Source organism: Limulus polyphemus, unplaced genomic scaffold (genome assembly GCF_000517525.1).
Source record: "Limulus polyphemus unplaced genomic scaffold, Limulus_polyphemus-2.1.2 Scaffold308, whole genome shotgun sequence".
Lineage (NCBI taxonomy): Eukaryota > Metazoa > Arthropoda > Merostomata > Xiphosura > Limulidae > Limulus > Limulus polyphemus.
The window spans coordinates 281,105-293,959 of record NW_013665918.1 but is presented as its reverse complement, the minus strand read 5'-3'; the positions used below and the strand labels follow the sequence as shown (position 1 = coordinate 293,959).

The 12,855-nt window shown below is 33.9% G+C and overlaps 1 protein-coding gene across 2 annotated transcripts; it reads right to left on the bottom strand.

The window, feature by feature from the left end:
* Positions 1-273: 273 nt before the first annotated feature.
* LOC106457258 lies at positions 274-11,239 on the bottom strand. 2 transcript variants are annotated; one of them, XM_022383094.1, is made up of 8 exons: positions 10,820-11,239; positions 9,151-9,318; positions 8,413-8,541; positions 7,412-7,572; positions 6,950-7,021; positions 5,871-6,023; positions 5,049-5,679; positions 274-4,886 (listed from the first exon to the last, which is right to left on the bottom strand). In XM_022383094.1, the coding sequence occupies exons 1-8, from the start codon at positions 10,971-10,973 to the stop codon at positions 4,540-4,542; spliced, it is 1,815 nt and encodes a 604-aa protein (XP_022238802.1). In that variant the 5' UTR covers positions 10,974-11,239; the 3' UTR covers positions 274-4,539. The 2 variants fall into 2 exon arrangements, with proteins under 2 accessions (XP_022238802.1, XP_013772105.1); XM_013916651.2 differs by having other exon boundaries at positions 274-5,679; positions 10,820-11,237.
* Between the last annotated feature and the right edge of the window lie 1,616 nt (positions 11,240-12,855).

The window sequence follows — 12,855 nt, the reverse complement described above, 5'->3', positions numbered from 1 at the left end:
GATGTTGGCATCCTGCTTACCAGTTATATTTTTAGTGATTGATTCTATTATGTTATACAACAGTCATGAACGATCCTGTATATTGTTCTACACACGTGTGCAACACCATATATACTAATTAACACACACATATTATCACATCCATATATTTCTATAGCATCTCGAGGACGTCTAGCAAAGACAGGCCAGTAAAAATAGAAGGTTTGCATATCTCGTATGTGAATGTGAGAATTGGACAAAGAATGAGACAGGACACACAGATTAATACAAGGAACCAATATTTAATTGAGATATTCACAGTACAAAAACAACAATGCACTATTTTACAATATAAGGCAAGTGATTGTGTATTTACATGTGTATCAAAAGAAAGATGTTTGACAAGAAGTAGTGATAAAGACTTTATTAAATAATATATCCTCGTTAGGACATATTCCCACCCCTAAAATATAGCCTAACATATAAAAGAGAATTACAAGCAGAAAGTATCTCCAAATTCAATTTTAACACAACAAAGCTAACTCTCACCTTAACCTTACTAAATAACAATAGCACTGTATGTTTTATTTTAAATATAAATCTATACTCCACTACCCTGTAGAGCAACTTATTCACTATTCACTCACTGGTGAACCTAAACAACTACTTAACTAAATTATAGGCAAAAGCCAAATGATGGCCACATAAACGAAGATGAAACTTAGCTTTAAAGTTACAAAGGAACTTGAAGAGTTCTCGCAGAGTGAAACTACACAAATCTCTTATCAGCAATCAAAAGCAAGAACTCTAAGAGTGTTGTGTGGAAGTTAAAGTTGCAGAAACACTATAAAATCACTGGTGAAGTCCAGAATGAATTTAACCATGTTATTTTACTAAATATCTCTTTAACATTTATATAAGTGAGATCAGGTAACATTTTGGTAAATTCTGCATGAAATGTAAACACATCATGTAGAAAATACCTTTAAAATTTGTTCTCTCAGGTTCCAACTCTGCTGTAAACAAGTTTCTGAAACAAGAAAATTGTGATTGATGCATGTTAGATCAGTTGGCCAATGGTCAATGAAGATCCTGAACAAGTCCACCCTCAACTACTGCCTGAATTGTTGACAAAAATAACTTTGCATACTAATTTAAAAAAGACATTGTTATTCTTGTAGGAGAACCAGACAAGATAGCACCTGATCTCCACGTGATTCATTTAGCTCCTGGGGTAAAGTTAAAGTTATAAACTTGCTTGAGTAATGCTATATTCCAATCTTGTGAAAAATAAAAATTTAGTGAAATTACCTTTGAATTAAAAAAATTGAAAAACATTTTGCACAGCCAAATACTACATTTCCACAGTACATACCAGTAGTTGCAAACAGATTGACTCTGGCATCGTAAACCATTACTATGTTAACAAACTTAGGATACTATTTAAGCTATACATCAATGATTATGGTGCTGCAACATGCCACAATTTGTGAGCAGCAAAACTAAACTTATTTTCAAGCATTACAAAATAAATAAGATGGCAGAATTCAACTGAATCAAAACTTTTCAGCAAACATTCTCCTAGGTAGGATTAGTATTTGCACTGTCATTACCTTGCGTACCTTCCACACTCTCATTCCAGTCTAGGCTAAATACTATAATCCACAGTGAATAATATTTTCTGCCAACACCAGTCATCAAACTAGTAAACTTATCACATCACTACAGAAGTTGATCTACTTGTTACAGTTAGTACCACAGAAAAATAACTTCTTGCAAATCCAATGAAATAAAATCTATTCCATTCAGACCCATTATAACCTGATTTACATTCTGTGCTGGCTGAGAGTACAACTTTTCACCATACATGGATGTGTTACACACATTCGTGTGTACTTAGTTCCTCTAGTGAGCATTCCACGGGAGGTTCTCAAGAACTTTCACCACTCAACTAGATAGTGAACATTACTCATGAAGCTTTGGTTGAGTGATTCCCTGGAGAAAGTCTCTCAATGACTCGCAAAATAAGAGACAAACACCCTTTCAATTCAGTTTCCAAAGTCCTAGCCAAAATTTCCATTTGTGCAAACTTTTCTAGGCATTACATCTAACAACACATTCTATCCTAATTGTGCAGTAATCGAGCAACTGTCAGCCAATAACCTGTAGATATCACATGCAACACTCTTCTCAACAGCTTGGAAAGTGGAAAATAAGAGTCATAAACGTCCCATACATCTAAACATTTACAATTATCATAATTTGCTAACAGCTGAGTAGTAGTTACAAAATCTAGTAGTTACACGTTTAATTGTCAAAACAGTATCATATAATAGCTCAGAAAACAAGGGTCAAAAAGTTCTTTTAGTTATTTTTAGTCCTTTTTGATTTCATGAACATCATTCAGCAAACACCACTTTATAGCTTGAAAACTTAGAATAATCACTTTCTTCCAATCAATAACCTAATAATCAGTGACTGTCCTAACTGCTAATAATCAAGTGGTAGTCACAAAATATAGTCCGTGCATTTTGTTAGACTGCATCACCCATTAACTGTGAAAGCAAGGAATGTTATTTTATCTCAGTCACTAGCTTCTTCACTAGTTTTTGATTTAGCAGATAATCCCAGCCACATCAGTCAGAAAGGCATAGTCTGCATCTCAGCCTACAACCAATCTAATGTCACTCATATCTGATTTATTATGCACAGAAATATAAGTATTTTGTTCTCCTTCCCCTTCTTCAGCTGAGCTGAGATGATATGACACAGTATACTTGTCCTCTGACTAACTGATCCTAACCTTTGATTCTGGCCTATTCGGTGCACAAGAGGTGCATCTGTAATGTATGGTTACAGCATATCAAGATTTTCCATGCTATTACATGCACCATGCAAAAACTATATCTCATACATCAATGAAACAATTTGTCATAGTAGTAACTATGGACCCACTTAATCAGAGCTGAGTGTCTTATGTGCTACTGGCACACACCAAAGCCAGACCCATCCCCATGTTGTATGAATGCTCTTTGACTCTTTTGTAATAACATCTCTTCTGCCATACAGCGGTGTTCCCAACTTGTGATATGCAAATTCACGTGTGTTAACTAATGCAGTTTATGGCCTCTCAATATATTCCTGTATGATTATAAGGAGCAATATTTCTCTGTCAAACATGAGCATGTTAAATGAATAGCCAGTCGAACTGTATTCCATTGTATGGTACATCATCATGACATACAGCAAGTGTTTGTCCCAGTTAGTTTCACTGAGATTAATGTATTTTGCAAGTATCCACTAGATAGTTTATTTCACTCATTCTGGAAAAATTAGGCGAAAGTTAGCACTTGTGAATTGAACTGTTTAGTGCAAAGAAAAAAATCAAACACAGCAAGACTTAAGGTTAACGAAACGTCTTATGAAAGACGAAAATAAATAATAATACTTGCAACTTTTAAGCTTAAACGTTTTATATTTTATGAATATATACATGGACAAATGCTTGAAATGTCTGAAAACGGCTTTATAAATCTTATAATAGAACACTATATGACAAAATATGATATTATATTTTTAGTGTTTTTTATGATAAAATTTGGTATATACATTTCAAAATAACTCCATAACTGACTGTTTTGACTATTTGTTACAAGTTTCAAGAAGTAGTGAAATAATAATGGAACAAACAAGAAACGAGTATGTGCATCACTAATTAATCATACTTTACAAAACACGGAAAATGGATTATTTCAAATTATTATACGTTTTTAAACACTTCAAAAGTTCAAAATAAGGAGATGTTTACATCACCACCACTCCATTAGCAGTCATTCAAAAGTTTTTTCTCTAAAATAAAGATAGCTTTGAAGGAGCACTTATAGTTTCTAGGATTGAGTAAGGAGAACCCCAGACACTACCTAGTTAAACCTTTAAAGTTATAAGTGACTGGCTCATAACATCCCTAGTTAAGCATTTGAAATTAGTAGAAATGAATTTAAGACCCCCCCCCCCCACCTCCACAAACATAATTAGAAATCATTGAAAAGTTAAGTGTATTCATACAGCTAAATTATGAAGGAAGAGTTCATTGAAACGGATAGAAACATCGCCTTTGTGTGTTCTTTATGAGTTTATTGACTGTGAAGGCTCATATAGTAGAAGTTTTCACTGTTTTTCGGCTGTTAGAAGATAACTGGCTAAGTATTTACACTCGTTTTGGGTGAGCAATATAAATCCTAAGTTTCCTTTGCTTATCTCGTTATAAGTATTTGAAAATTAACAAGTTAGTAATTATGTGGAAATTAACAAGTCAGTATTATAGATCATGAAACACGATATAATTTTTATAGTGAAGTATTTTAGAATAAATGTTAGAGAGATATGTCGAATTTTATAAACAGTTTTTATAAAAAAATAGTTAGAAAAATAACATTTTACCTATATTCATATTATTCCACATTAAGCCTATCATGAGAACAGAATAATCTATTTCAAAATAAAACAGCAATGATAAAAACATAAAAACAATAATAGTCTATTTGCATGAACCAGATTACACTAGTGAACATGATTAAAACCTCCGAAAATGTCGTCATTTGCTACACCTGCTGTGCTAGGACTTGTACTCTGACTTAGGCGCGAAATGGTAGCTGACGTAACTGTGTTTGTTGCATTGTTTATGATAGGAGTTTCAGAATTTGTTGAGAGGGTCGTGATACTGTTAAATGTAGAATCAAACTCAATTCCGGTTTTCTTTTTCTCTGTTGTATTCACATCTGCTACGGTTTCTGTTGTCTGATCAGAAATCCAATTTGTCGATACGTTCACATCTGATGCGGTTTCTGTTGCCTCATCAGAGCTCCAAGATGTCGTTACGTTCACATCTTTTCCAGTTTCTGTTGTGTAATCAGAAATCCAATCTGTTGACGTGTTCACATCTGTTGTGGTTTCTGTTGTCTGATCAGAAATCCAATTTGTGGATACGTTCACATCTGATGCGGTTTCTGTTGCCTCATCAGAGCTCCAAGTTGTCGATACAAGAAACCATAACAGATGTGAAATTGTGTGGTCAGAAGTCCAATATGTAGACGTGTTTATATCTGGTAAAATGTCTGATGTCTGATCAAATCTCCCACTTGTTGTTGCATTCATTAATACACCTCTTACGGTTTCTGTTGTGTAATCAGAAGTCCAATTTGTTGACACGTTCACATCTGTTATGGTTTCTGTTGTGTGATCATAAGTCCAATTTGTTGACGTGTTTATATTTGGAACAGTGTCTGATGGCTGATGAAATCTCCCATTTGTTGTTGCATTTACCAGTACTTCTCTTACAGTTTCTGTTGTGTGATCAGAAGTCCATTTTGTTGATGTGGTCACATCTGTTGATTGTTTAGTAGTTTGGTTAAGCAGAAGATTCTGATCTGTTGTTAGTTTACCTAGAGTTAAGATTTCCGTTTGATTAGACTGATGGCTGTAATCTGTTGTTATGGTAGTAGGAATAACGGCTATTGTTGTTTTGTTAAAAATCCACCCTACTGTATTACTTAGTGTAGTTTTTGTTTTCTGGCCCGTACTTTCATAATGGTAAATGGTGCTTTCACTCATCGTTGGTCGTAAATTACTTGTTCCGTGAAAAGAGAAAAATATTTCAACTTTGTTTTCATTTGTCAGAATGTTCTTGGGCGTGTTTTGCACCTAAGGATATATGACAGTATCGTGTTAAATATTTTAATTGAATGGATGGTTAATGTGAATCATCTTAAAAGTTTTTCAAAGAAATAGCATACTTTTGACTACTAATTAGAACAAAATATGATGACTATTTAGATTATTTTACAGTCACGAAACGTTCAGCGATAATTAACAGAACTATAAAAGATAATTACCCAACAATTCATCGTAACATTACTGCCTCGCTGCAACTCTATTAGTTGGACCATCACGAGAAAACTAAGGTATTTTCCAGTCGTAGTCTTGGTTGGAAATCCTGTTCTACGGTATATTTCAAGTTTTCGAAATTTTTTCTTGTCAAAATGATTCTGGTATAAATATACATAAATATTTATGTTTAAACATATAAACGTAGATGGTGTTATATTCATTTAAAACTGTAATACGATGTCACTAATTATTGATCATTAAATTATAACTGTTTACTACTTATTACACGGAAGTTAAGTACGTTATATTAAAACGATTTTGGAGCCTCACCACGTCGTAACAGTCCATTGCCACGTCCGATCAGGCTCTGTCTTACGGCTGTACAATCTTGAGTACACTACTATTCCTTGCTGACCTTTCATAATCTATCTAGTGTACGTAGCGACGGTTTCCCAATGCTCGTTTTCAAAAGTACAATCGCTCAGAAATCCATAGGCGTTGCATGGCAATTTGATTGATATGTCTCATGAATGCCCCTTTCATTCTCCAGCTGCTTGAGATATGCAATGGCTTAACAAATACGTCCTGGAAGCAACCTCTGTGCACGTGACTTGTGTTACTTTTTCAGGCGGCGGTCCTTCTTGACTATGGTGCGTACTGTTGCCTAGGGCATATGGACTGACCTCTGTGTTCGTGGGTTCTCAGCTGTTAGAAAACGCTATATTTTACTTACTACCAGGAACATCTAGAAAAAGGCCAATAATAAGTGGTAGGCCTCTTTCTGGATGGTCCTGGTGTCTCATACTGATCCACATTCCTTTGTTTTCCAATGTCATCAACTGCAAGTAACATACGTGTCTTGAAAATTCTAAATTCTCGATCTTTATTATTTGAGTGTGTGAATATATTGTGCCGAAAAGGACTGTTACATACCCTTTTCAAAAGCGATCGACTGTTGGTGCCATAACCCTTTACGTAAGAAATGTATATACAAAATCATCTTAATATAACGTACTGAACTCTGTATTGCTTATTTAAAAGACAATGAGGAATTATTTTGTAGTAAAGAAGATTTACTCCGCACCTTGGCTTTGCAGGTGATGTTTGCAAAAAGAATAGTTTCCCTTGTAGTAGCATCGTATGGGATTCCACTGCCCTGTTCAAACAAATAGAGACATATCCTGGTTATTACAAAAAAATGTTCTAAATTTTCACATTTCACTACAAAAATTAAAAATATATATTAATGCCCTGTTACTATGTGTAGAATTAATTCTATATACAATTCTGGTCAATAGCAATGTTTAACGTTCAAACTTTAAATTAGTATTTGTTTTTGAATTTTCGTCCATGTTTCTGTAAGTCTAAATTTCCTACGTTTGACATCCACAAGGTAGACTACAGACCACGTTTATAAAATCTCATGCTTATTAGTATCTAGATTTGGAAATGAAACATAAAAATTCTACATTTCACAGCAAAGAACACTGTAATGGTTTAAAACAGACAAGAAAACTTGACTTACAGATAAAGCAAACAAATTTACCTTTTCTTTCTCAAACCCAAGCACAATGCATGGACTGATAACGTCACCATTAATGTCGTAACCATAGTTCTTTAGTGTCGTACAGTTATCACTAACTGCAGTTGTTTCAGATACGGGTGATCCTGGATGAGCACCATGACGTGCTCCTTGTTCCGGGTAATCTATTGAACCATTATGAAGAATAACTCTCTAAAGTTGATTATTGGATTTTAATTAATTTATTTTGAGTTGTTGTTTTTTTACATATATCTCAATTTTTTTTTCAAAATCTAAATTTAAAAAAACTAGTATTTTACCTGCAAAATTTTTCTTCTGTAAATGTGAATGTCAATTTCCAGAAGTGATTTTGCAACAAAATTAATATGTAAATAGCCCAATAATTAATAAAGTTGGAGTTATAAAGTGGGCCTGGTAAATTCGTTGTTAAATAATGACACTCCTGGCCTGGCATGGCCAGGTGGTTAGGACGCTCGACTCGCAATCTGAGGGTCGCGGGTTCGAATCCCCGTCACACCAAACATGCTCGCTTATTCAGGCGTGGGGGTGTTATAATGTGACGGTCAATCCCACAATTCATTGGTAAGAGAGTTGGTGGTGGGTGGTGATGACTAGCTGCCTTCCCTCTAGTCTTACACTGTTAAATTAGGGACGGCAGCGCAGATAGCCCTCGTGTAGCTTTGCGCGAAATAAAACAAAACCTAATGATACTGATCTGTAAAATTCTTTATCGATCATGAAGTGAGATTGTGGGATTCTTTAAAAATTATCGAAAAGGTGTGTTAAATCAAATAAAACAAAAAGAGTCTAAGTTTTTTATCCAATTATGAAACGTGTTTATGAAAACCTCTAAAATAACGAATAGGGTATTGGATAATTTAAAAAGGAAAATATCGAGTTTTATGGTATTGTTATAGATAAAATACTAGATGTGCTTAATATTATATATGGTAACATGTTAATTAATGTTTAGTTAGAATGTTGGTGAGTGACGTCGATCTTACCATTTAATATTCTCCGCATATTTTCCACATTTTCTTTGATGTTTCTCTCTTTGTCAAGGGAAATTATGTAGCGATTACTGGAACTTTTATCACCTCTACTTTCCTGATGAGGGTAAACCACAAGTTTCCCTAACCAAAAGGAAAGAGGTTCGTTTTCACTGGAACTGAAATCACATGATAATACTAACATGCTGGAAATCTATTACAACAACGTCATATCACACGTACTGAATTTCTTAGTAGTCATATAACGATATGGAGATATATTGTGTGTTTGCGACCTACTTATTCCTCAAATAAATACAATTCTTTAGGACTGTGGTTATAAACTTCATTTTTTGGAATGTTTTGATTCGTATCTTTCAGATTACTTTTAAATAAGAATTTAATAAGAATTTCTCTAAAAGCGATAAACTTAATTATGTACGGTATTTTTTATGTCTGAAAAATATCAAAATGATTTTACTATTTTTCTACTTCAAAATACTAAGAACTATTTTCCTTTGAGAAAGAACACTACATTTTTTAAAAAAGAAGTTAAAACGTCTTTTACTCTGATGGTAACGGCGATTTTTGTCTTAAAATCATCAAAATGATTTTTTCAGTTAAATAGGCCTTTATTTTTCTTTCAAATCACGCTATTATGTTACGATAAAAAAATAATTTAAATGTAGGAAACAAATACTTGATCTATATTCTTGAAAGAAAACTTTGTTTTTTCTAAAGATGCTGGCATACCCATATTGCGTGCTGCTGGGTAAGGATGGTTACGAAAATGACCCGTTTGTCCAATCTTCAACGTATCTTTGGAAACTGAACTTTGTCCAAGAAACGAAGCTCTTCCCACTAACCAGATACTCAAGATAAAAACTAAGGCACAAAGTCCTAAAAGTACACAGCATAACCCTGGAAAGTTAAAAATAATAGAGGTAAAACACTGATTGATTTATAGTCAAGAAAGATGTAATATATTTGATCTCATTGTAATTTTTAATTTCGGATTTTCTATTAAGCTTCATAAGACGATACGACTGAACTTTTTTTAACTTTGGCAACATTTAAGGGTAAAAATTAAAACAAGATTAGAGTAAAATATCAAATCAACATGAACATTTATTTGTTTGTCGTTTAGCACAAAACTACACAATGGGATGTGGCCACCGCGAATATCGAAACCCGATGCTTTAGCGTAAAAAGCGCTTCAGATTCGCCACTGAGCCACCGGTGTATGTTTGTGTGGTGGTGGTAACAAAAAGAAATATTGCCAATGTTGTTAGCAAGCTTTTTTTAAAGTAGAAAATTCATCACGAGTGTGAGAGGAGAAGGCTTTATAACGATTTTCATAATTTCTGAACTTCAAAACTATTTACCATTATTTGCAAGGTTTTCCTGCTTACTATTTATGTCAAAACCGGCTCTTGAACGAAGGATTGAAGATACAACATCGTCGTAAAAGACAACTAACTACGCAGTTGAATTCTATTAATGTCGAGCTAGGAAATCAATCTCCCAGTGTGGCTTTACTATAAAACAAGTTCCGCATAAACGACACTCAAAATATAGAAAGCCTTATTAGATAAAAGTAAAAAATAAAAATATGCTGATTCATCGTTTTTCTATAACTCTCATAAAATCTCTTCCGTTCTCACTCATGACGAACTTTCTGCCTTAAAAGAGCTTGTTAACAATATTAATATTGTTGTTATCAGATCAGACAAAACACTGTTAAGTTTAAAACATACGACAAGTCAGTTTATAGACATGGTAACCTTAATGATAGAAGACGAATTAATTTTAAAATGACAAGATAGAAGAGAAAAACACGATATCTATATAATGTTAAGTTTGATGATAAGAAAAAATATATTATAGAATTTAAGTTTAACTCGAAGGAGCACTGGGTTATAGAATGATAATGGTAAAGTAAAATGTACTTTAGTAAAAGGAAGAAGACATTCTTTATTAAATGGTGGGTGGTTAGGGCGCTCGACTCGCAGTCTGAGGGTCGCAGGTTCGAATCCCCGTCACACCAAACATTCTCGCCCTCTCAGACGTTGGGTCGTTATAAATTATTGACCAATCCCACTATGCGTTGGTAAAATAGTAGCCCAAGAGTTGACGGTGGGTGATGATGACTAGCTGCCTTCCCTCTAGTTTTACACTGCTAAATTAGGGACGGCTAGCTCAGATAGCCCTCGTGTAGCTTTGCGCGAAATTCAAAACAAACCAAACCTAATGGCTGGTCTGTTCGAGTCGTAGGATGAAAAAGTTGGGAAAACAACTTCAATTTTAGATGTAACAAGTTTGAATTTCACAACTATAAAAGCAGACTTATTCTTTAACAGATTTTATTTCACAGTTTAAAAAGTGTTAAATCTTTAAAATTAATAGCAAAAATAAATCTTACATGGCAGAAACGTGTCCCACTTGGCGGACAAGAAACTATTGCCTCCTGGTGTCAGTTGTTTGCTACTCTTAACATCAAGTGCAGCAGTTCTAGAATTGACGTTGTCGTCACTTTCATAGTACACTTCTGTCACGGTGTACTTCTTCGAATGCATTTTTAACAACTAGAATGCAAAATATGTTTGAACTGAAATGTTGCTATGTATCCCTATTAAAATAAAATTAATAGTTTATGAATATAATAGAAACTAGAGTTGTTAGTAAAGTGCACGTGCCTTGTCTTAGTTACAGAATGTAAAAAACTTCGATTATCTCTTAACTGTTTCGAATTGTGTATTATTATAATCAGTAAATACTTCCCCTCCTCCCTTCCTGTTATCCTCCTTCCAGTTGTCTATGTAATAACATGCCTTTCTCGCTCCTTTTCCACTTATTATATACACAACAAGGTTTAACGTTTAAACAATTTTTATATTCTTTTATTTCCACATAAACGGATGTTGCGTCACCTCAAAAGTACTGAGGAGGATGGGCGTATCTACCCATACCATTTTCTGATTATGAAACCACTGGTCTAAATGAGTGTTAAACCTAGAATGCGTTCGCTAAAGAAATGGCTGATATACCTTTATCATAATTAGCACTAGTTAAAGATTTAGGCAACAGTAACTTAGCTGCCTTACCATGACAATAATTACTATGGCATATATAAAACAATAATATTGCGCTTAAAGTTCAAATTCCTTAATCATTGTTAATTATTTTTAAGCATAAAGATACACAATGGAATGTCTGTTCTTTGCAAACTGCAGGTATCGAAACCGGATTTTCAGCGCTATTAACCTTCCTGCTAGGCTACGAGAGGAAAAATTATTTATTTGTATTAGAAATGTGCTAAGTAGTTAACAATAGATATATATTTACAGAAAATAATAAACAACGGGCACCAGAATATGCTTGAGATGTAAAAAAAAACAACAAAAAACGAGTGACAGAATTAAGGTATCTTCAGGCAACACGAACGTAAACGTTTATGGTTTTTATATCCGAGGAACAGAACTTAACAATTAAAAGTGAGCTACGCTTTTACAATACTTTTATTATACATAAGTCAGCATTAAACACACACACAAAATTACAAGACCTCTAGTGAGTGTTAACTTTCTCTCATAACAAGATAATCAGCTCTTTATTAGGGTTTCTGGTATATGAAAAACCAGAATTGATGAAATTATCAACTCCAGTATTTGATCAACCAGTTTTGTTATGATTTTCAACATATTCAGGCTTATACTTTACGGATTCTTTAGTACAATACAACTTTAAAACGATTTTCATCAGTACACAGAGATCCAACAATTAAAACACAAATTAATATACTTAGGATCAAAATCAGAACAAAGATACAAATACTAAAACAAGCTAACTGGTAACGCAAAACACCACGGTACACACAAACAAAGATAAGGCCGAAACCTTTAGAGAACAACTACAACATACCTCCCGGACTCATCTTGAACTAGACATGAAGAACGATTTTTATAACAAGGTAAATAAACATATAACACAAAACAAAAACATGTACAAATTCCCAGCTAATATTAACTACGAAAAAACAGAAGGTGATCGCAATAATAATACGATAGCTTATCAACTGATAAAAATAACAGAAACAGACGTCATACAAGCAATCAAAACAACAAAAAACAAAGCTCCAGGAGAAGCTGATATTCAAACTATCCTCCTCAAATGAGACACTCAGAGATTGTTTGAGAACCTAACAGCCCATTTTAACCTATCTTTAAATTCAGGACACATCCCAGTTTCTTGGAAACAAGTGATCGTCTTAATGTTCCACAAAGAAGGAACGCCAGCGAATATACCGGACAGTTTCCGCCCAATCAGTCAGACTAGCTGCATAGGAAAAATTTTAAAACGTATAATTAGAAATAGACTCTTCACATTCTTGGAAACGACTTCAAAATTGCCAGAAACTCAAAATGGATTTAGAAAAATCAGACAAACTACAGACCACTT